This window comes from Etheostoma cragini, chromosome 2, assembly GCF_013103735.1.
Source record: "Etheostoma cragini isolate CJK2018 chromosome 2, CSU_Ecrag_1.0, whole genome shotgun sequence".
Classification (NCBI taxonomy): Eukaryota; Metazoa; Chordata; class Actinopteri; order Perciformes; family Percidae; genus Etheostoma; species Etheostoma cragini.
The window spans coordinates 11,199,223-11,222,790 of record NC_048408.1 but is presented as its reverse complement, the minus strand read 5'-3'; the positions used below and the strand labels follow the sequence as shown (position 1 = coordinate 11,222,790).

Below are 23,568 nucleotides of genomic sequence, written 5' to 3'. Positions count from 1 at the left end.
GTGTAATGTGAGAGGGTTTGCACATAGTGATGAACCCACGGAAAAGTATTACATTATAGTACACTACAGAGCATTTAAGCATCTTTCAGCTCATTGTTTGGGTTTTCCATGCTGCAACTTTACTGTTTCAGTAATTAATGCCATCTCTCTTTCAGGGAAGAAGGTCTGATAAACCCACTGTACTCTACCTGCACAGCAACAAACTGAAGACAAAGTGAAACAACTAGGTGGAGCATTGCAGCTAAAGAGTCAGAAATGTCCACTTAAGTAGTTCCAAGCAGAGAAGTATGTGTATTGGACTTTCATGCATCGCGTGGACAGAAACAACAACTCCAAATCAATGCTAATGTTCACTCTCTGTCTATTGAAAAACTGAAAAAAACCAGAACCTTTTACAACACACCATCAGGTTTTCAGTGATGGTAGGTAATGAATATGCATATGTGCTGAGGTTATTGAAACCTGATGCTCTGCAGGTAATGAGGCTTTCAATCAAATGTGAGTTCACAACCTGGCAGGGCAAAAGATTTTATTTGTACATTGAAAACACGTATTGCATTATCTGTGAAGCATTATGGATGATTCAATAATCAATAACACAGTCACCAGAGAGGCAATTAAACTGTGAAAGCTTACCATACTGGAATAAGCAGTAAATAATATACATATATCAATAATTAAATATGATCTATTCAGTGTTGTGTTTGAGTTTGAAAACAAGCTTCCTGTGTTAACTGTCTACACAGGTGGGCCTTTAAGTATCCTTTGACCCTCAGGGTTGAATGTGGGTTCCATTAAACAAGTCAGAGGTCAGTTTAGTGCTTGAGGCTAGCTGGTCTGAGTGGTGCTTAGATATGCATATCCAATGAATCACAGAAATCACGGCTCATCAGTGTGATCATTGCTGTATTTTGACATGCATGGCCATCCAAGGTGTTATTGTTGTAGCTTGTTATAGTGTAGTGTTATGGATTTTGTGCTAACTGTTTTTTTTGCCTAATTCTTACTCATTAAACTGTGGGGTATCAAGAACATGTTCACTTTGTTTGAGTCAGTGTCTTTAAATGATTAAAAGTAAATATCAAATCTGTACTTATACTAAATACCATTTTTTATCAGGAAAGGAAAAAAACATTACAAGGTTTTCTACACACACACACACACATATCACAAACACTTGAATACACATTCAAGGCATGATATCTCAGCCACTAATCAGAGACATTATCACTGCCAGATTATGTCCGTCTTCTCCCCTCTAACCTTTGACAGCCCCTTTTACTCATAAACACAGGATGGCTGATAAGGTCCTGGGAGTTGCTGCCCAATTTGCTGGAGTAGTAAAACCCAGAAGGAGGGCATACACTACCAAAGGCCAGATGAGGCCAGAAGTCCCTGTGGTTTGTTAATCAACTCAGAGGGAAAACAAGATAAAAAACAAAACAAAGGTAATGCATCATGCATGAAGGTTTTATGGGATAACCACAGTCTGTGACAATGCAGCTGTTTGACAACATGATGACATGAGAAGTCAATAAACATTTAGAAACAATGATAATCATCAAAGTACAGTCTGTGTATTCATATCTGTGTTTTCACAAGAGTTGTTCTGACCCTGATACCAGTATCAGAAATGCCTCTGATTAGGCCTAAAACGCAAGTATCGGTATCGGCAAGTATGTAAGTAAATGTATTCTCTTTAACCAGAGCCAGGCCATGCAAACAATGGTAGCAATCATATCACATCCAAACAGGATCAATAGTATACAGTATGCATATAGATATATATAACATAAAATGCTCAAATTGAAAAAAATTGGCATCTGTGACAAAAAAATAAGCCCACAAGCATACATACAAAACAACTGTATGTATAACCAATTGTGTCTGACTAGTGTGACATGTGCCAGCCATGCAAGGAGCACGTGTATGTGCATGTGTGCAAGTGTTAAGAATAGGGTTTGCTTGAATAATCCTAATTGTTATTATACCATTATAACACAAAAACTGAAATTTGATAACCCTTGTGCATGCCGGGACAATAGTGGCACTATTTCTGGACTTTACTTTTAGCTCATCATTACATTCCACTGGCTGAGGCAGCCTTCAGACAGCATGGAAGGTCTGTGAGTTAAAGTATCACAGTGAACCACAGCAGTGACAGTAATCTGGTATTTCATTTCACAAATTGAGGTCAAAAATTAAAGTTGTTCTAAGTGAACACCATTCATTACAATTACTTTTATGTTAAAATGGTTCACCTTGAGTTTTACACACAAATCCCACTTCGCTAGCATTTATAAATGTGAAGTATTCAGTAATTCAATAAGGCAGTTTCAGAGAGCAATAATAACGGGCCAAATGCCCTGCATCAAAGCAGAAAACAATACTGCAAGCAATCAAGGGAAATAAGTGGAGGGATTAAGTGTTCTGGAGGGAGTGTGGGGGGGGGGGGGTTAGGCTGTTGGTTGCTCCAATTAAAATAGAAACTGGATATGATGGACAGTTGGGAACGGACTGGGAGGAAAGCCTGCAGACTGCCATCACATGCTACGCACATATCAACTTAGTAGACATTTTGTAAATGTCTCAGTCACCTGTAGCTTAAAACAGGGCCATTTCCTCCAACATTCAAGTTCAATGCTCCACAACGTCTCCTTTTCTGCCCAAATCCTTTTCCTTTTCCTAAAAACACTGCTCCCAACAAGCAGACAGATGCAGTTGTAAGGTGAATTAAATTCAAGTTATGGTCTGATATCACATCTTTATCAGGGTACAAGCTCGAGCTGAGCAACATCTGGAAGTTAAACAAGAAAACCTCATCAGTCTCTCTTGACGGAGGTTTGTTATCTTCAGTTTTTGGCCACTTGGTTTTCACAGCTGTGTTTACGAGGAGCATGCCACATTCAAATTGTCCACAGATGTTTTTCAAATGTAACCTACCTGAAGTAAAGACACACCAATTTGAAGTTTAGACAGAATATATACAGAGATATCTGCATTTCAAAAATGACACAGAAGCATTCAAAACAGTCTTGTTTGCTGTTTGGACGGACATGGAGTTATAATTATGCACCAGACGTTTTGAGCATGCACTCATGGGCTTTCTGATAGGGAAAAGCAAAGTGGAATGGGCTCAGACTCTTGAGTTTATCAACGCATATCAGGTCTGTCCAACAAGAGCCAGATAGTAAGCAGGAATGTGTCTCAGCTGGAAATGCCATGTCAAAGACTCCACTATCAGTTGCCCTGTTGGCTGAAAGCTCTGTGTAGAGTATGTGAATACAACAAGCCTTGGGTCTGTATATGATTGCAGCAATTGTGAAAATAAAAAGCAGTTTATCGTTTTTAAAAATAATGCTTTGTAGAAATGTTTCTTCAAGCTTTCTCCTCCTGCATGACCGCTAGGCTATTAATTAATACCATTGTGTAACTGCTGTGAAATGTAGTTTCACTTTAACCAATTGTTTTCTTCCCACAATACTGAATTATTTGGTCACTTATGATTATTCTGTTTTGGTTGACACATGTCAAGTGTGTTAGCTACTACAAAACTATTGCCTGAATGTCATCATTAACCAATTAACATTAAATGAAAAGAACACTAATTTGGGAAACATGCTTGTTGCATTTGGCTTAGCATAGTATTGCATAGTTGAAGCAACTGGAACACAGCTAGCAGTCGGAAACAGCTTGCTTTTACCAAAATCAAAAAGACCTAGCTCTGGTAGCTGCTTATTAAATTATCTCATGATTCATTTTTTAACACTATTGGTATGCGGGATACAACGTTAAGGCTAACCGCTGAACACACACAGATGATACATATACCAAGCAAGAACCAAATTTGACAAGAGCACTACACAGTTCTGTGTATTGCATACATTTCTGTGTATTCTCAGAGTTTCTACGAAAAATCAGATTCATAATAAAACTATTTTTTTCATTTGCTAAAAGTAATTTGTCTCAACTGTGATACTGCTGTGATTACATTGTTTTCAATGCATCTGACTGGAAATACACAGTTGGGTTTAGGTAAGGGGTCTGGGTAGAATGTGCAGGCGGCAGAACAGCTGGTTCCTAATCTGGTCATAAACAACCGAGTCTCCTGCCGTTCCTTAAATCTGTCTGATGATTTCGGCATCGGACCTTACCCGCAGTGGTTCCCGGATCTTGTTGTCTCTCCAGATAGACATTTCCGTTTGCCTCCTGGTTTCATGCCAGCCGCATGATAGCAACATCATCAACACGTCTACTTGCTCGCTGCGAATGTTTTGGGCAAAGACCTGCTGTTTTCACACATGGGCTAAATCAGACATTACATGGACTTTGAACTAGGGAACTGGAAGGGTAAAGTCATTTTAATGTCCGGTCCAACCAATTCCGACATTTGTATTCTGACGTACAGCTCTTCCGGGTAATGTCCAGATCCTTTCAGGGTTGCAGTGCATGTTCCTGTTTAAAAGGGGCTCTAGAAAGTGTTTGAAAATACAACTGGCCTCCAGCGTGAGGGCAGTAAATGTGAACATTAATCGGCAGTAAAAAAGGTTAAAGTTTGATACATTTGTCTTGCTAGAGCTGGCTATGATGGACTACAAAGGTTGGGCTAATGAAAAATAACTGTGGGTTGGAGTGGACTATAGTTACAGCTATTATGATCTTTTATCATAGCTTAACATTAGGTTACTTCAGATCAGTTAAGGTCCAAGAGCCTCCAGTCACATGATTTCACAGTAAAGCCTTTACGGACACTATTCCTGGACAATGCTGTCTCCTACGAATATCTTTATCGCAGCCCCAAAAAGAGTCCAGAGGATCTATTCTATTACACCACTGTTGTTTCCCAACAACCGTAGAGTAATAGCAATGTTCCTATGTTTACATTTTTATTAATTATTTAATTCATTATTTGTAATCAATCAAGACTCAGAGATTGTTAAACTTTTGTACTTTCTCTTTGGCACATTTCACGCATTGCTACATTACAGTAAACATGAAAAATGCTCCTATAATTAACCATATTGCCAATGCTTGGTTGTGACATCAACTGCGCTCATGGCACACAGAGCAGAATCGGCCTTTTCGACCCTCTGCATTTCGCAAGAAGGTAAAAGGTTAGACCATGTTACTACAATTTGTATTAATCTTGTACAATGTTACTGGTATGCAACACAATGATGTTCAAATTGGCAATCACATTTCCCCATTTATGCACACAGCCTCACCGCCTCACTGATTCCCGTTGAGTGCTGATGCCGGTAAGACCGAGTCATCCCGTGGAAGTGGTTGAGTTTGTAAATTGCAAGGTGCTGTCTGATTGGAATGCAGTTCTTATATATGAAGCATGGAAGATTTAAGTGGAAAATACACTGTGTAAATTCATTTCAAGTCAGCTGCCCCTGTTAACTCACCAAAAACTCAATAGCAGCAATTAAAATTCCTTTTATGTGTTAAATATTATGCTTCTGTGGATAATCTCTGTGACATAAATAAAAAAAAAACGGATTAAACTCTTCTTTTATTTAACTAGTATGTAAGTCTTTTACAGCAATGACATGTTGTGCATTGCTAGACATTTACCTTTTGTCATAACTAAAGCAAAACCGTTCTCTAATGAGATGAGAAAAACCGTAATAATTATAATTGCTGGCAATCTTGATTTATTTGGATGCTTTAATGTCAATGACCTAGGTCTTGAGAAAAACCCAGTTCCAAAGATTATCAGCAAGTCCCAAATTAGCTTTTTCTGCAAACTTATCACAGTAAAGTTGCACAGAAGACCCACTGCCAGCTACCATTAACCATCCACCTTCCGGAAGCTTAAGGCCAAAGTAAAAAAAAAAGCAAAATTCTTCTCGAGAACACAGCCTTCTCCACAAGCTCAGTTCATCAGATATCATCATTGCTGCTTTGGCAAAGCTCTCCTCCTCCTAATTAAGATAGTCTGGTAATATCATATTGATTTTTAATGTAGTCAAGTGCTGGCACTTATCAGGGTATTATAAAAATTCCTCCATCATTCATTCCCATTTACTTTTTCTCTCATGCTGTAACTTTTTGTTTGTGTGGAGCATTATGTCACAAATTAATAAAGCCAGGCAGTACACTGAACTCTCTTCACTCTATCACTGCTTGTCACAGAATTGGCCTCAAACTTATGACTTATCTCTCTCTCTCTCTCTCTCTCTCTCTCTCTCTCTCTCTCTTTCTCTCTCTCTGTTCTTTCTGTTTTTGCGCAAGTGTCCCAGTTAAGAAATTGCTTACATCCCACTCAGTCTGGGGCTGGATTGAAATTTCCCATAGGGTATGTACCAATATGCAGAGAGCACACTTCGACAGATGCCATCAGAGAACAAGCATATGAATTACCAGGCAGCCTGCCATCTTTGAGTTCAGACAGAATGGCATTAATACCTGATTACGATCCAAACAACAACACAACAACAACATGAAAGCCAAAGCAACTGGGAGCAGGTAAAGGTTTCATCATTTATATATTAATGGATTTACTAACAAAGACTCTACTACCCCCTCAAAAGTTAAAATGTCATAGAAGCTGCCAACAATCAAGGGACTTTGGATAAAGGGGGGGGGGGAGAAATCACATGCCGTCAGCAAATCACGTTCCAATAAATTAAATATTTGCCACTGCTGACCATAACTAATTCAGAAGCAATGATAAATTCATGACTACAATTAAAGAAAACACGATCCCTTTAATTTTAATTGGCTGTAAATATTGGCATTACCCAATTAAGTCATGTTTGACTGTAGGAAAAGTAACTGCAAATGAATCATAAACACTGAACCTATATGTTCTGGGAGGAAGCATAAAAGTTTCATTCAAAGTAAAAAAAAAAAAGAAAAAAAAACTTTGTGTTTTACGGGAAAGTTTTGTAATTGTTACATTTTATATGTATTAATTGCATGACTCTATGGACTCAAGTGATTATTTCTATTTTACTAAATGTTTTTTTACTTAACTTATAAGTATAATGGCAAAATAATTAATGATGGATATACGGTTCAAGCTATACTTTACATGCAGGCCTCATATTACAATAAAGAGTACAATTGCAGGATATCAAAAGTATTTGTATAACATGGCTGAGAGGAAAAGACTGTCCTAACCAGATTTGAACGACAGCATCGGGGATTTGTTCAAATGCCATGATCATTCCCTGACCTTAACCAAGTTGCTTTTGTGTGTAACCCCAACCAAACCATATGGCAGATAAGAAAACTGTCAATTTTGGTCGGTCATTTGCATTTGAGTGGGGCAGCAGATCAGAAAATGCTCAAAGGTCCTACAATTGGACTAACTGCATGTTTTGTCATTTAGTTTGGATGATTTGGTAGGCAAGAGAAGCAACAAAAGGTTGACCACGATGGTTCAAATTAACAGTGAAAATTTGACAAAAACTGTATGTTGGCGGTTAAAGAAATAGGATTTGAAAACACACAATGGAGCAATCTCAGAAGATGCCCAGTCAAGGACCTTTGACACTGAAGGATCAGGTAAAAAACCAATTGGAATGTGTTTGTATATGTGTTTGTTTGAGTATGTGTGTGCTACTTGGTGGGTGTATGAGTACGTAATACTATCCAGGTTTCTCTTTCTTTCTTTCTTTCTTCATATAGTGTTCCAGTTGAAGAAGCAATTATATAATATTATATTCTTGTAATTAAAAAAATAAATCACAGGTTGATATTACAAAGTTTTGTGCATAACTATCTACTTTCTATAGCCAGAATTTATAAATAAAGTTAATGTCCAGGAATAGCACACAGTGTACCCTTTTAATAAAAATGTAACTGAAACTGTGTACAAAATGCAGTCTTGTTTTTTTTTTTTTTTGGGGGCATTTGGTAAGCCTTTATTTATATAAGACAGCTAAAGACATGAAAGGGGAGAGAGGGGGCGGGGAATAGCATGCAGTAAAGGGTCACAGGGCGGAGTCGAACCTGCGGCCACTGCTTCGAGGAGTAAACCTCTATATGTAAGCGCCTACCCTGGTGCCCGGCTTGTATTTTTATTTTGTGTGAATCAATTGTTAATTACAAAGTCAACATGAAATAACCTGCTTATTTTCAATGGACCCATCAAGGATTCACACATATTTATATGTTGGTTTATTTAATGTATTCGGTGGAGAATTGGCCATCTTCAACAAATAAGTACTGATTCTGCCAGGCAAGAGCGGCATATGATTTTTTTTAATTGAGTGGTTTTCCTCTTTAAGCAGTTGCATGTGTCAGCTCTTTGGCAGTAGGAGTGACAGATCATGATATCTTTGATAACCCTCTTCCTGCTCTCAGCGCACATCATGATAAATGGTCCATATTGGAATCCATAATGGACACTGATGTAGGAGCACTCTTCTCTCTTGACATTAAACGGTCGTCTTCTGTCTTTCAGACATGTAGTCATCTGGTACAGTACAGTCTGTTTGTGATGTTTGTCTTGTGTTGTTTGTTTTGTTTTTTTGGAAGCAAGGAAAACCAATTCATTTCTCATTTAGCCTTTTCCCCATAACACACAGTGATTATCCACATTTTAAAGCAAACATAAAGCTTTATTGCAAGACTGCATCTGAAGTTTATGTTTAGCAGGAGTGTAAAAGTGTGATTTGGTCGGGCCACCCATACAGTTGGTCTGTAAAACTAAAGGCAAGCTGATGGTTCACTCCCACTTCCCGTCTTAGTTTCCTCCCTCTCAAATGAGGGAAGCATAACATCACAGTATGGACACTGACTTCCCTGTACCTTCCCACCATCCCATCTCTGCTGCCTCTCATGTGAGGAAACAGTTGCATGTTATGTATACAAGACATAATCTAAGTCAGAGAGGGATTGAAAGAGAAGGTAGGAGGGATTTAAGAAAAGGGGCAGATTGGAGGGGCGTTGGGCTCCCAGATGCTGTTGCCCCTGTGTGTGTGCTTTGCCTTGGAGATGACTGTCAGCAGGCGGTGCCTATGAGGGGGTGGGAGGCTGATGTTTCCAAAGGGGGCCCAGTCTGTTACCAAAGGGAGGTGGAGATTTACTATCCCACCCAGTCAAAGTGTCTCACTGGTGCTCTGACACACAGACACACTTGCGGAGACACACACAACCTCACACACACACTCATAAACACACACACTCACTCATACACACACACTCAGACATTCTGCAAACTCTCCACAGGAAACTCTGAGCCATAATGCGAAGGCACCTCAGAGCAGACGGGTGCATTGCTCAAACCAAGTGGGATACGGTGTGGCTTTGATAGTGCGTTAATTACTCATGTGATGTGATACAGATGTCTGGGGGCTTCAGCCGAAAGTTTGCCTGACGGTTTCCAAGGGGGCCAGGCACACATTTTAGAAGCGGTAGGTGAAAACCAAATGTATTTATTATTTATGGATAGATCAGTTTGCGTGCTGTCACAGATCCCAGCAGTGTCATGCTGATGCTAAACTGTGATGCTACTTGAAGGGCTGGCTGCTAAATAGTTCTTTGTGTACTTGGTGACAGCTGGGACTTTGAACAGGAAGAACTCTGGGCTATAAGAGTTGCCTGTGCTGTGTGACATGATGAAAAGGGCTTCACTATTGATGTGACAGTTTGAAACTTTATCTGCTCTTTACCAGGAGTTTTGTAGAATGAATTGATTTTGTCCAGAAGGTTGGTTGTTTTTCCTGTGTGGGGCAGTAAAGGTGATGGTATCTCAATGTCCATAACAGCAAACTAAGTTAAGCCACAAAATATTCACAGGCTAATCCAGGGGATTTATAGAGTACGTATTTTGTTTTTTGCGGAAATCACCGCTTCAGCACTTCTTTCATGTTAAAAAAAAGCTCTTTGCTTTGTAACCACATGTTTGAACCCTTCTAAATTAGAAACAGAGGGAGAATGCAAAACTGAGGAAATCATTTAGTCTCAAACTCACACAAGGGACTCATTGTGAAAACAGCATCAGAATCTTCACTGTGTGATTGCAACATTATTGACACAAAGTCATAACTGATAGCTCCCTCTTCCAGGGACGACTGAAAACAAACAAGATGCCCAATGCGCTCTGCTGATGCCTCATCCTGAACTGTCTGACTCTAACTAGTCCAGGCATCTTCCATCTGTGCCTCTTTGGCAAAACCTTTTTGAAGTCATGAAGAAGCTGTAAACTTTCTCACAGCTTTTGAAAGGACACTAATGCTGTTTAACTCTTGTAACTGACACATATTATTCCACGTTGGTTCCATTTTAAGTGGAGGCAAAATGCAAAATAACCAGTGACAGATAGAGTGTTGTCTGAAAAATAATCACATTTTTCCTCTTGTTATTTATTTGTTTTCTTTTCTTGGCAGTGATATATTGGGACAGTCTTTCAATCAGTGAAATCAAAGCACCGAATGTGTTCCATAATGGGCATCCCAGCTGTGCATGTGTTGGTGCTAATGGCCTGTATGGCAGCCACAGGAATGTGCCAGATAAATAAAGCTAAAGCAGAGGAGGTCTCTCTGGGCCACTCCATCCTCCAGTCTCCAGGATACTACAGCACCGTCATTCCCAGCACAGTGCCCGATGACCACCTGGGGGCTGATGCACAAGCTGTGGGATCTGGAAATGAAACTGTCATAAAGAGGACGGTACTACCTCCGATGTGCTCTGTATCTACCACTATTAACGGCTATTTTAAGTACATCAACACCATCATTTCCATCATAGTGTTTGTGGTCGGCCTGGTCGGCAACGCCACGCTGCTGAGGATTATATACCAGCACAAGTGCATGAGGAACGGGCCAAACGCCCTCATTGCCAGTCTGGCACTAGGGGACCTTATCTACATACTCATTGATATACCCATCAATGTTTACAAGGTACGTTTTTCACTCTGTTGGTGCATGTTTAATCAAAGCCTTGACCTTATTTTGAAAGCCAAGCTGCTGAGTGACAGTTCTCTGTGTTGATATGATGAAATGCAACAATGGAGGTGATACACAGAGATAAAGTGGAATATTACAGGAAAAGGGTGGGGTTAGTGAGAGACAGGAAAGTGCAATCAGTCGTACGCCATTATCTCCCTCGTGTGGGCAGATTGGTGATGAGAGGTCCAGGGATAGGGCTGGCTTAAATAAACACGGGAATCAGGCTGGAGTCACACATGCCAGTGGCCTTGTATTGACCTGGGACATTAGTCACTGATCCTTATCTAGAAGTTTAAAAAAATAGAAAGAAAGAAAAAAGTACCCTGTGTTACTTAAGTGATAAATTACATCTCAATTCTTCATTTAAACCCCATCTATAATGTTTTATCCAATGAAAGTGAAGTTTAAATGCTGCTTGAACAATTTCTCAGCTGGTCATAGTTAAAAGGTGGCTTGTTTTATTCCTGTATTTATGAGCATTACTAATGTAAACAAACCTTCTACAGCGTCTGAAACAAATACAAAGATTACAGTTAGTAGTTTTCTAATGATTAATGTATTCAAAAGACCTGACAAAAAGTCTGAGAGCGGTTTTAATTTTGTGTTTTGATTGCCGGTGACTAACATCACTTGTTTTTCTTTTGAACCACGGATTGTGCCTTTAAAATATGAAGCGCCTAATGATGACAAATTATGGTTGAGTCTTCTGTCTTGTGCTGATTTAAACCAACAAATAGCGTCATGCTTTGTATAATAATCAAGAAAAATCGCAAAATGGAGTGATCAGTCAACCTGATCTTTCCAATGCATTATGGGAAGCCATTTTAAAAGACAAAAAAAATGAAAACGCCATCTGGTCAGAGATAACTCGGGACTTGCAGGGCACAGCAACTCTGTAGTCCGGGCAACATGCGCTAAAAAAGGAAACTGAAATCTTCCTGGGGAGAACAATATATTCAAAAACAAAGAAAGAGCCACGTCTACAATTTTACGTCTACTTGTTCACTTCCTCAAGGTTGTGACAGTGTTTCCAAAAATAATCAGCTACTTACGCACTGTTTCCTCCCTTTGCTCCTGGGAAACTTACACGGCACAAGTAAACAATAGATGGCCAAGAAGCACCATGCCGATCTTCCTTTGGCTCAACTTTCGGAAACGGTTTAACACAGGTTGTATCAGGCTGAAGGAAAAGTGCCAAGACCACTTTGATGAAAAACAAAGGTCTCAACTCACATGGCCTTGACTTATTTTTTCAGAGGGAACAATATTATAAGAGGTTGTCAAAGGGGCTCTGAGATACTGGTTATTTTGGAAATGTGGTCGTAGAGTTTGTTTGGAGAGGCTCTATGTTTGCAAGAGATGTGAATGTATTGCAAAAATTGTGCAAAGTTTTATCAGCAGATGAGCTCCATATGGTTTGTGTCAGATTAAACTCACTCTGACGTTAAGATGACGTTGAGAGTTCTCTGATGTGCCTCCAACTGCAGTAAATCTGCCTTAAATAGATATCAACAATGGTCCGCGTGAATCCAGAACAAAAAAAATGAGATTAATAAAAGTCAACTTTCAAAAGTCTTGTAAAGACAGATTATATAAGTAAAATAACTTACTTGGTACTGACACCAAAGCTAAGCCAATCAGTTATGTATTGACAAATTATATAAGTGTTAATTAGAGCTGCAAAGATGAATTGATTAATTGATTAGTTGTCAACCATTAAATTAATCAACAACTAATTTGATCAATTAATCGGTTTGAGTCATTTTTTTAAGAAAAAAAACAAGTAAAGCGAAAGTGTTTGAGCTGAAGACAAAACAAGCGTTCGAGGATGTCATCTTGGGCTTTGGGAAACATTGATTGACCTTTATCTTTTTATTTTTTTACACATATTTTACAGATACAGCGTTCTAACAATATCTGCAACACAATACAATATAAGTCTCCCTTTTTTGTTATCAGAATGAACAATTCTTCAATACCATTTGCTGAGACCAAATCTTTATAGACCAAACAACTAATCAATTAATCAAGAAAATAATCAACAGATTAATTAACAATGAAAATGATCATTGTTTGCAGCACTAGTATGAATGATGAACAATAAATGTTCCAAATGTAAGTTAATTCCTATTAGAGAAGTGTTTGTGTGACAGTTATTGAATGTGCTTTTCCCACCAGCTCCTGGCGGGACGATGGCCTCTTGAGGAAACAGATTTTGCCGTGTTTCTGTGTAAGATGGTGCCCTTCCTGCAGAAAGCCTCTGTGGGTATCACCGTCCTTAACCTGTGTGCCCTCAGTGTGGACAGGTCAGTGCTTTCATACTCCACACTGCTTAATAAAGTCACATCAACAGCTTTGAGGGTCCATTTTGGTGGGCCAGCTGAAAAGTTCAAGCAAAATTCCTGCTCTGTCTGAGTGCTAAAAAGTGACAGAAATACATTGAGTATAATATGATTTGTGCATTTGTGTTAAAATGGAATAAATTCACTCTCTAAAACTTATGGACATTATAAGTGTTTCTCAGTCTCCTAAAGAAGGTTTTATTTGTGTTTATGTTTGTATATCATTCCTTAGAGACATGAAGTGAAGACATTTTTCTCAGCCTACACCCAGCCTTGTTTGTTCACATTCTGAGGAATGAAAAAAAAAAATCCCAGATTTTTTTATTTTTATTATTATTATTAAGGAAGCAATCAAAGCATTGGGGAGGGATTCAAATTCATCCATCTCACACTCAGCTCAAGAGCGCATTGATTTAGAATAATTCGATACAAATGTTTGCTTCTAATATAATAGAAATACAAAGATTTTTCTTATTTGATTCCAGTTTACTGACATGGAGATTGGGTTCACTGAGAGGATGATCATTTTCAGATAAGGTCACCATTGACTGGGCATTCTCACTGGGAATAATTTTTTGTTTCAGTGTGTTGCCTCTGTGTTCAAAACTTGTGTGATCAGCTGTTTTTACTTCTTTAATGGATTCATTAATTTTACATGCAAGATTAAGTGTACAATAGCCTCCAGTACTTGCACTGTATAGATAACGTCACTATTCAAAACATTATCTTGATAGCAAGTACACTGACAACTTTTTTTTTTTTTTGAACAGGACCTTAATAGAAAATCCCTAATGAATAAATTATTATTGTTAAGTTCTGAAGTTCAGTGTGATCTCACTTTAGACACAACTTTAGAGATAAAAGGCTTGCCTGCCTGCTCTAAATAGGCTCCAAGGTTCGACCTGGCAGACATATTTAATGACCTCTATTATGAGAAAAAGGCTGCAGTGCTATACAGTTGTGTTTAAGAGCAGATGCTCACCTTTTGTTTCAAGGAAACATGTAGCATTTTTTTCTGTGTGTATTATGAAAGTCTCTAATGTATCTTTTCAATGTTGGAGGAAGAGAGAAAAGGTGGATACATTACCACTTAGTGAAATATAAATGCCGCCATGTTGTTCAACAGAGAAATTCAAATGTGTCATGAAAAATATATTGTTTTTGCCATAAAATCTTGATGCAGGATTTTACTAAAACATTTCGACAAGTGGTTTCCATTAATGAAACAAACAAGCAAACAAGTATTCAGTGAATGGGAAACACAAGCCAACAGACAGACCTCTCTGCCAACATGGACCAGTCTGTTTGGAGGCTTCACAAAAATATAAATATTGGATATTTAAAATAAACAATTGATCGTCTCTCCTCATTCATTCGTAACATTAGGATATTCTTTGCTGACTGAGCAGTTTGTTGAGCTTGGTGTGCTGCCATACATAAAGAAAACGTTGTTTGCTTTGTCAGTCAGGAGAGGCAAAGAAAAAGCCAAATTCACTGATTTCTATTTAAAGAGGGAGCACTAACTTAAAGCAGCCATGTTTCCATTAACAAAATATTACTAACATAGTTATTGTGTTACATTTGTCTTTCAGAATTGCTCCATCACACTCATTCCTGCTTTAGTAACTCACTGTCCCCTTATTGTATTACTTGAATCTAATCAATGTAATATGTCTCATTGATCTGTTATGCCTGGACCTTACTCTACCTCTGTGTCTGCGCTCTACAGGTACAGAGCTGTGGCCTCCTGGAGCAGAGTACAGGGAGTGGGCATTCCCCTGCTTACAGTCATTGAGATTGTGTCTATTTGGGTGCTGTCACTGGTCCTGGCAGTACCCGAGGCTATCGGGTTCAACATGGTCCCCTTTAACTACAGGAACCAAAGCATTCGCACCTGCATGCTTAATCCCAAGGGTAACTTCATGGAGGTACACTATCATTCTCTTCTTATCGTTTTCGGATAAGGAAATCGCTGTTTAGTGCTTTTGTGTCCCATTGTTTTACTTGTATCAAGGCCACAATGAGCTGTGTAGTACATTGTGTCAAAGTAATCACAGAGGAGGGTAGTTGAATTTGCAATAACAAGACAAAACATTAGTGGAGTAACTAAAAAGGAACTGCACTTGCACTACTTGACGTGAAATTGCACGTATTTAATGTTTCTGTTGTCTTAAAAGCATGTGTTGGTTGTACTGCAGTCAATTACGTTTTTATCGTGCTAATTTGGTTATAGGGGCATGTTTATTTGAGAGCAAAATACAACAGTAAAATAAACGTCTTGCTCTGGCAATAAATAAACAAAAAACAAGAGAATTGATAAATCAACCTACAGATACTCAATCTGTAATACTTAATTTGGGAGTATTCCCCCCAAATCACCTATTACGCCAGTTTTTAAGTATTTGAAGCTAAAAAGGATTACGAGTGGAGTATCACTCCAAAAAACCTGGTCTACGTACTGCCTCTATGTGCTTGGGGCCCTTTTCACATCCTTGGAGCACATAATTGATTACAGGCCAAGTCCAATTACTGAGACCTGAAATCTGGGGCCTCAAGCTGAGCCACATGTGTGTATCTATTCCATATGCACGGAATTGGAGTAATCTCTCTCAGCAGCCTGTCCTCATCCAGAAAATGGCCATATGGATTGATAGTGCAAGCACCTTATAACGGCCGACAAGTTTCTTGTTAGCCAGCAAACTCTTGTGGTTGTAGTTATCACCACTAGAGCAAAAGAGGAAGTTAGGTAACAAAGAGGGCCAAGTATTACATAAGGAGATGGGTTTGGGGGATGGGGAAGGATCAAATAAACACAGGACTTTCATTCAGAAGACCATGGTTCGTGTCCAATGTGAAAGAAAATGTAAACTGTAATTTTGAAATGAACCAAAGTTTTACAAACCCTATATACCAATAACATCTTTGATACCATGTTACATTGTAGTAGTTTTATGTGACTCACTTTAAGCCAATCCCTGTTTTACTAACTATAACTAAAGCTTGCAATCCCCTTCAATTACTAACATATTGTGAAGTAAGCCAGAAAAAGATTTAAAAAAGATTTTTTTAGTATGCCCCAGTACATGGTATGTCACATGCAGTATGCTAAAAGTACCAGGATGTTCTAGTGCATCCGGTGGGATTTTGCAGTATGCAAGCTGGCACGCTTTTCTAGAAATGCTATGAAGTAGTATTTCCCATTTGTATGCACACTGCATGCCACAGTGCATACTTTGTAAGTTATGAGTAAAAAGAAAAGTATTGTGATTTGGAGCCCAGACAGTATTTTTGTTGCCTCAACTCAATTAGTTCCTTTTTACAACCTTTACTATGTGTTCAAAACTGCACCAATTATGTAGAAAGGAAACAGGACTGAGGTCACATGATTAAACCACCACCCTGTAGCAGAAAATAGAACTGTGATATTTGCTGTTCTGGGAGTCTTTGGACACCTACATACTGTGTAATGTCGTTTAGGTATGAGGATGTGTTGGCAATGGTACTGGAGTACAGGGGTTGACTGGTGTCAGTTTTCATGTCTGAGCTGTGGTGAAAAAAAGAAATCTAGAAAAATGTAACTTACTGGTTCAAATGTCCTTGTTTCCCTGCAGTTCTATAGGGATGCCAAAGATTGGTGGCTGTTTGGATTCTACTTTTGTGTACCACTGGCATGCACCGCTGTGTTCTACACTCTGATGACCTGCGAGATGCTCAACCACAGGAATGGCAGCCTTCGGATAGCCCTCAGTGAACATCTCAAACAGGTTGGACAATACTTCTATGTGATAAAAACAAGCTGTAAACTCTGTTATACCTGCAAAGAGTCTGGTGTTCGTTTCAAGAACACCAAAAGACAATTCGTAATGTGACAATATTTAATGCAATTTTTTAAGGGAGAAAAATTACTCCAGATTGGCTTAGTGTTTATTCCATGGTTTTAACCTCTAACCGTCCATGCATAAACTATACATTCTCCTCTCTAATGGTGTTTCTATCTGCAGAGAAGGGAGGTGGCCAAAGCCGTCTTCTGCCTTGTCCTTATCTTTGCCCTGTGCTGGTTCCCACTGCACTTAAGCAGGATCCTGAAGAAGATGGTTTACTACCAGAATGATAAGATGCGCTGTGAGCTGCTCAAGTGAGTTACTGGTAGAACAAACCCTCTGAAACAAAAGTTACAGGTCTATAGGAGAGAATGTATGTAATAGTCCATGACATGACACTCGTGTGATTTTGATTTGATTTTGTTTTAATGCTAGTTCAGGTTCCTGGTCAAAATAAAAACAAGTTTGTATTTCTTATTATCAAAAAAACAAAACAGAAACAAGGCTGATTCTGCCAGACATGTTTATCATTAAATGCTGCTTTAAATTGCCTTTGTGGTGCTTTATGAAAAAACTGTAATATAATCCGCTTCTTCTATTTTCAGTTTCCTGTTGGTCATGGATTACTTTGGTATCAACCTTGCAACAATCAACTCCTGCATAAACCCCATTATCCTGTACTTTGTCAGCAAGAAGTTTAAAAACTGCTTCAAGGTACACACACACAGCAACACACACACACACACACACACACACACACGCACAAACACACACACACTTTTCAGATTTTGTCTGGCCGATAAAGCAAACAGTGAACCCAGCCCTTTTGTCCATGACACAGAGGCTGTGATTGTGATGACATTCCATGAGCAATATGTAAAAGCAGCCCGAAGATGTATGTCTTCACTAGGGCTGAGGTCCCACACAGCAAACGTCAGACCAGTGCAGGAGAAGAACCATGTCTCAAGATTGCACGTTAAAAGATTTTTTTAGGGGGGGAGCAAACGAGAGAATAGCTGCTCTTAAGTATATAAAATCCTCTCGGTACAAATTGCTAGGTTAATGGAACTGTTAAAAGTTTTGTGAAATGAACTTCTTAGGTTTCTTGCCAAGGGTTAGATGAGAGGATCTACATCTAGAGAAGAACGTATGGTAAATATGAAGCAGCTAGCAGATGGTTGGCTTAGCTTAGCATAAAGATTGAAACTAGACTGACACAGCTGGCCTGGAAGTCCCTGTTCGCAATCAAAAAATATATTGGTACAAAAACCGCAGCTTTTAGAGGTGCTGGGAGATGGAGATGGAGATTTTCTTACCTTTGGACCTAGCTAAGCTAGCTGTCTTCCCTTGAAATCGGTCTCTATGCTAAGCTAAGCTTACTCTCTCCTGGTTCCAGATTCAAGTTTAAAGGAAAAATATGAGAGTGGTATCAATCTTCTCATCTAGCCCCCGACAAGAAAGCTAATATGTGTGTTTCATAATACAGTAAGGTTGAACTATTCCTCTAAAATGTTTTCTCTCTCTTCACATGTTCTTCAAGTCTTGTTTGTGCTGCTGGTGTTACTCTGACAACCAGCTGAGCAGCATTGGACCCATGAATGGCACCAGTATCCAGTGTAAGAGCCCTGAGCCCAACAATCTCCACACTGATCGCAGCATCAGGAAAGACAGCAACTGATCTTTCACCTGAGGACTATTTTCAAGCTCTTCTAATTATCCAGCAGCTTTTAAAATACAACCAATGCACACCCCAACAATAAAATATGTACATAAACACCTTTTTGAGACAATAAATTCACATCCTTAGAACCACTGAAGCAACAAACGATCCTGGCAGGGACGGATGAGGAACTGGAGATAAAAGGAACAAACTGTGGATGTGGCGCACAATGCTCTGTAGTTGCCCGAGTCTCTCAGCGGGCTAAACTTCCTAAGACAAACTTTTTTTTGTATTCCCACACCCACGACAGTGACGCTGTAGCGTGAGAGAAGATGGGGGAGAGCGGGATGAAGAGGAGGTCTCTTTCACAGGATGCAGCTGAACGATACAACTATAGATGACTCTCAATCAGTAGCAGAGCGTGCTATTCCTGTAAAGGGCAGCACTACTGGGAAGGATGCACAAAGCTACAGGATGGAAAAAGCAAACTGCTCGCTGTCAGAGGGAATGATGAAAGATTAGTATGTGCTGTCCCTAGGAGTTCCACTCATTGACGGTGGAAGACAGGAAAGCATGTTACCGACTCAAACAACAATTAATTTTCCATAAAACATGCACGTGGTTGCAGAGAATTTTACTCACACTCATTATTAATTGAGCTACTCTGTGGTATAATTAGAAGACAATTTTTAAGTTAATTTGCTTTCTACTGCTTAACAAAAACCTTTTTTTCTGACTCATCGGATAAATAGGGAAAATGTCTTTGAACACAAAGAGTCATCTCTTCATTGGAAAAACAATTATGTTAATGTAATCGTGGTTCCACAGACTTCAAAACTTTTGGTTAATAATCGAAAAATGAAAGATTTCAGAACAGAATCAAGACTGGTCAGAACAAGCCAAAGTACACTGGCAAAAAATCAATTTTCATATCTCATGTCAAGCATATCAGGTATTGCATCATGACAGGTCAACAGAAATGGATAGGAATTAACTCTTTTGTAAACACTGTGAATTTTAACAGATATAGTCAACAATAATCATGACATTTATGCCTGTATAACCAGTGGAATATATATGCATATATATGTATAGTATCCACTTTTATAAAGTGTTATATTGCGGTAATAATATGTATATTTACTCCTGCGTAATGAAATAGGCAAATGCATTTTTAATGGTGGTATTAAACGCTCCAAATATTAAAGGAATAGTTTGACATTTTGGAATTCACCTGTATTGGCTTTCTTGCCAAGAGTTAGATAAGAAGACCGATACCACTAACATGTCTGTACAAATACAATAAGCCACAGATGGTTAGATTAGTTTAGCGTAAACACTGGAAACGGTTGAAACAGCTGGCCTGGCTCTGCCTGAGGGTGGCCAAATCCACCTGTCTAGCAACCGTGGCTTTATCTGACGTTGGCCTGCTATTTGTTTTGAGCGGGTTGGCGATGACGCTCAGCCAGGTCATAAACTTTATGGTCCATATTCCTCATATGAAATCTTGCCATTGGCTTTCTTGCCAAGAGTTAGATAAGAGTGATACCACTAACGTGTCTGTAGGTCTATGTGTTTAGCAGAAACACTGGAAGCGGTTGAAACAGCTGGCCTGGCTCTGCCTGAGGGTGGCCAAATCCACCTGTCAGCGCCTCTAAAGCTCACTAATTAACTAGTTATTATCTAGTTGGTTTAATGATTATGATGAATTTGTGTTTTTAGCTAGAGCCAACAGCTAAAACGTTAATTACTGTATATTCATCAGCCAACTGGCTGCTTGCTGCAGCTAACCGTCAGAAACCACAAGAGATGCAACGCGTTTAGTGAGCTGCTAGTAGGTGAATTTTGTTTCCTTTTGACAAAGCCAACCCAAGCGAGCTGTTTCCTTGTCTTTCTAGTCGTCATGCTAAGCTAAGCTAAGCAGTTGCAGGCAGTAGCTGCTTATGGACATGTGAATGCTATTAATCTTCTTATCTAACTCTCGCCAAAAAGGACATTTGCCAATACTATTCAAACCCTTCTTTGTCTGTTGAAATCATTATTCAGCTACCAAACACTATACCTTACTATACCTTATACTATTTGATATGTTAACACATGTAAGCCTGTGTTTTTGACTGTGTGTTAGTGTGTGTGTGTGTGTGTGTGTGTGTGTGTGTATGTGTTTGTGTGTTTGTGTGGTGTGTATAATTGCCTGCACTTTTCTGGTTGGAGTGTCTTGCGTACAGAAGAACAGGCAATATCTGTACTGTTTTTATTTTACCACTATCCATTGGCGCAATTTACAATAATCTTTAGAAAATGGAATTCATATATGTTTGTTTAAATAGATGCTGCTGCTTACACCAATAAATCAATTTCCAACTCTGCTACGTATAAGGAACAAGGAGGTTTATTTCACCATCATACTAATAATGGTTTCTCCGGGAAGTTGAGGGGGCCCCTTCTGTTTTCAATCTGCGTCCGTGAGAAAGAGGCGTCTGGGAGTGATTTGAAGCACACTGTGACCTGCTTGGCAACTGAGCCCTTAGGGTTGCTAATGTCAGCGGAGAGGATGTGAACAGCTTGGATGGTGGGAATTTGATCCATAAAGCTCACTTCTCATCTGTGTTGCCAAAAAGAGGATTGAGGAAAGCAAAGTTCGACCATTACTTAGCCGTGTTTTAACCATATACATTTAAGCGATGATGTGGCAGAAGGATTGTATGAGTTTTGCTTATAAACAATGTCATAATGGTCATAAATAATAAGATTTCTTTTAAACTAAAAAGCAAGTAGCACTTGAACATATTTCAACTACGGTTTATTTATTGCAATTAACTTTTTTGTTCACATCCGTTAAATAAATCAGTAGTTGCATCAAGACTAAGTCTGAGAACTCACAGAGTTAATTAACTCGGGATTACGCTCTCAAACCTCTCAAAAAGAAACCAGAGCCATGAAATCCCATACACAAAATTGAAAAACACCCAAGACCAACTGTGGCTTTATCAGGCCTGTTATTTGTTTCTGCGGGTTGGCGATAACGCTCAGCCAGGTCATAAACTTTATGGTCCATATTCTTCATATGAAATCATATTTGAGTAACCCTGTAAAAATACCGCTGAAAACTTTGGTTGCTCAAGCAAAGCATGTAACGGTTCAAAGTATCAGAGAATAAAAAAAGAAGTACAAGTAGGATGATACATACTGAAACATATTCATGCTTTTCTGGGAAGTGAGAAAGATAAATCAGAGTGTGTAAGAAGTGAGGGAGAGGGAAACAGAGTTTTAGCTCTGTGGAATTTGGTAGGAACTTGCCAGGGGTGAATTGAATGAAGCTCAAAAACAAATAATAAAGGATCTTACAAAGTGCCTCTCCATGCAGAGCTCATTTCTGATTTGGTTATAAAAAATGTGTTTTGTAAAATCTGTTCATAACCAATCTATGTTCCAGACAAAAACAATGGAAGGCTGCTTTGCAAGAACTTTTACTGTGTTGTGAAATAACAGAAAGCAAAAATGTAATAATTAAAAACTACTTTACAATCTTCAAGCTTTTTAAGATTTTGATTTGTGGATATATAAGTCTTTAAATGGCTCAAATCCCTATAAAATCAAATATTAAGCAGTCCACACAAAGATAATAGTGTATAGGAGGTCAGTGAACCACAGATCATTTGGATGTACAGTATGTCTTACTGTAACACAATAGGTTCTAAAAGTTTCTTGACAAATTTTCAATCCATGACCGACAGTGAGGAAATTTATAGTAACCAAGGCTGTATCAACCAGGCAGAGTGGACAACCAAAAGCTAAAAGTTGTGTGGTTTGTGCAATTTTACAGTAAACTTTGTAAACACTACAGCCATATTAATTTACCTAATAAAGATCTGCTCTGGAGGTCCTGTCTTAAAAAAGGTCCATTTGTGAAAATCTATTTTTAAAGGTCCCATTACATGGTGCTCTTTGAATGCTTTTATAAAGACTGTAGAGGTCCCTGAATACTGTATCTGAAGCCTTTCTCAAAACTCAGCCTTGGTGCAGAATTACAGTCACTAGAGCCAGTCCCACAATGAGCTTTCCTTAAGACGTGCCATTTCTGAGTCTGCAGCTTTTGAGGAAAGGGGGGGGGGGTGGCCTTGACCAACTACCACTTTGTTTGTTTGAAAGCCATTATGTCTCTCTCTCATGGGTTCTTAAAGGCAGAGCAGGATACCCAGGGCTCGGTTTACATGTGTTGCCATTTCTAGCCAATGGATGACCATAGGCAGGCTGGGGGACCTCATGTTGATTAATGTTTAAAAAAAACTTATAAAGTGAAGTTTTCATGCCATGGGACCTTTAAGAACTTCATAGAAACACCAGTGCGTTTATATTGCCACACCCCGTCTATCACATTGTGGCAAAACTGGGAGTATGCTGACTAGTAAGATGAATCCATTTACAATAAATATCATCAATAACAAAACTGTACACACTGCACACAGTTACTTCCTTTCTTGTATCTTCTTTTTGTATATCATTATGTTAAAGTAAAAAAAAATACACATAGTATAAGAATACTTTATTAAATCCTAGGGGATATTTTACTATAAACCCTTTAGGGTTTCTAACCTCTACTGCACAACTTATGCAATGTTTTTTGCTATATACAGTGCTTTCCTTATCAATTTCTTTGTGCTACTGAACTAAAAAAACTACACTTAACTAGCCTAGACTAGACTAAACTAAACTAAACTAAACTAAACTAAACTGAACTAAACCAGGGGGGTTGGTAAAGGCCCAGCGCCTCCTTTTTGCCCTGGGGCCTCCAAACAATCCAGCCATGAATGTCCCCCAGTGTGGTCTTGCATTGC

General features: G+C 38.9%; 1 protein-coding gene across 2 annotated transcripts; it reads left to right on the top strand.

Moving 5' to 3' along the window:
- Window positions 1-9,025: 9,025 nt before the first annotated feature.
- Window positions 9,026-21,101, top strand: ednraa (endothelin receptor type Aa). 2 transcript variants are annotated; one of them, XM_034894635.1, is made up of 8 exons: window positions 9,026-9,371; window positions 10,344-10,859; window positions 13,086-13,213; window positions 14,979-15,177; window positions 16,861-17,013; window positions 17,251-17,384; window positions 17,676-17,784; window positions 18,611-21,101. In XM_034894635.1, exons 2-8 carry the CDS (start codon window positions 10,392-10,394, stop codon window positions 18,746-18,748), a joined length of 1,329 nt encoding a protein of 442 aa, XP_034750526.1. In that variant the 5' UTR covers window positions 9,026-9,371; window positions 10,344-10,391; the 3' UTR covers window positions 18,749-21,101. The 2 variants fall into 2 exon arrangements, with proteins under 2 accessions (XP_034750526.1, XP_034750537.1); XM_034894646.1 differs by having other exon boundaries at window positions 9,027-9,371; window positions 10,347-10,859.
- The last annotated feature ends 2,467 nt before the right edge of the window (window positions 21,102-23,568 follow it).

What these genes read in the sequence shown, in the direction of transcription:
- ednraa (XM_034894635.1), top strand. Translation starts at nt 10,392, where the DNA reads ATGTGTTCCATAATGGGCATCCCAGCTGTGCATGTGTTGGTGCTAATG. An exon ending in TGTGCCCTCAGTGTGGACAG is followed by an intron (nt 13,214 to 14,978) that starts GTCAGTGCTTTC and finishes TGCGCTCTACAG; the next exon opens with GTACAGAGCTGTGGCCTCCT. An exon ending in TCAGTGAACATCTCAAACAG is followed by an intron (nt 17,014 to 17,250) that starts GTTGGACAATAC and finishes TTCTATCTGCAG; the next exon opens with AGAAGGGAGGTGGCCAAAGC.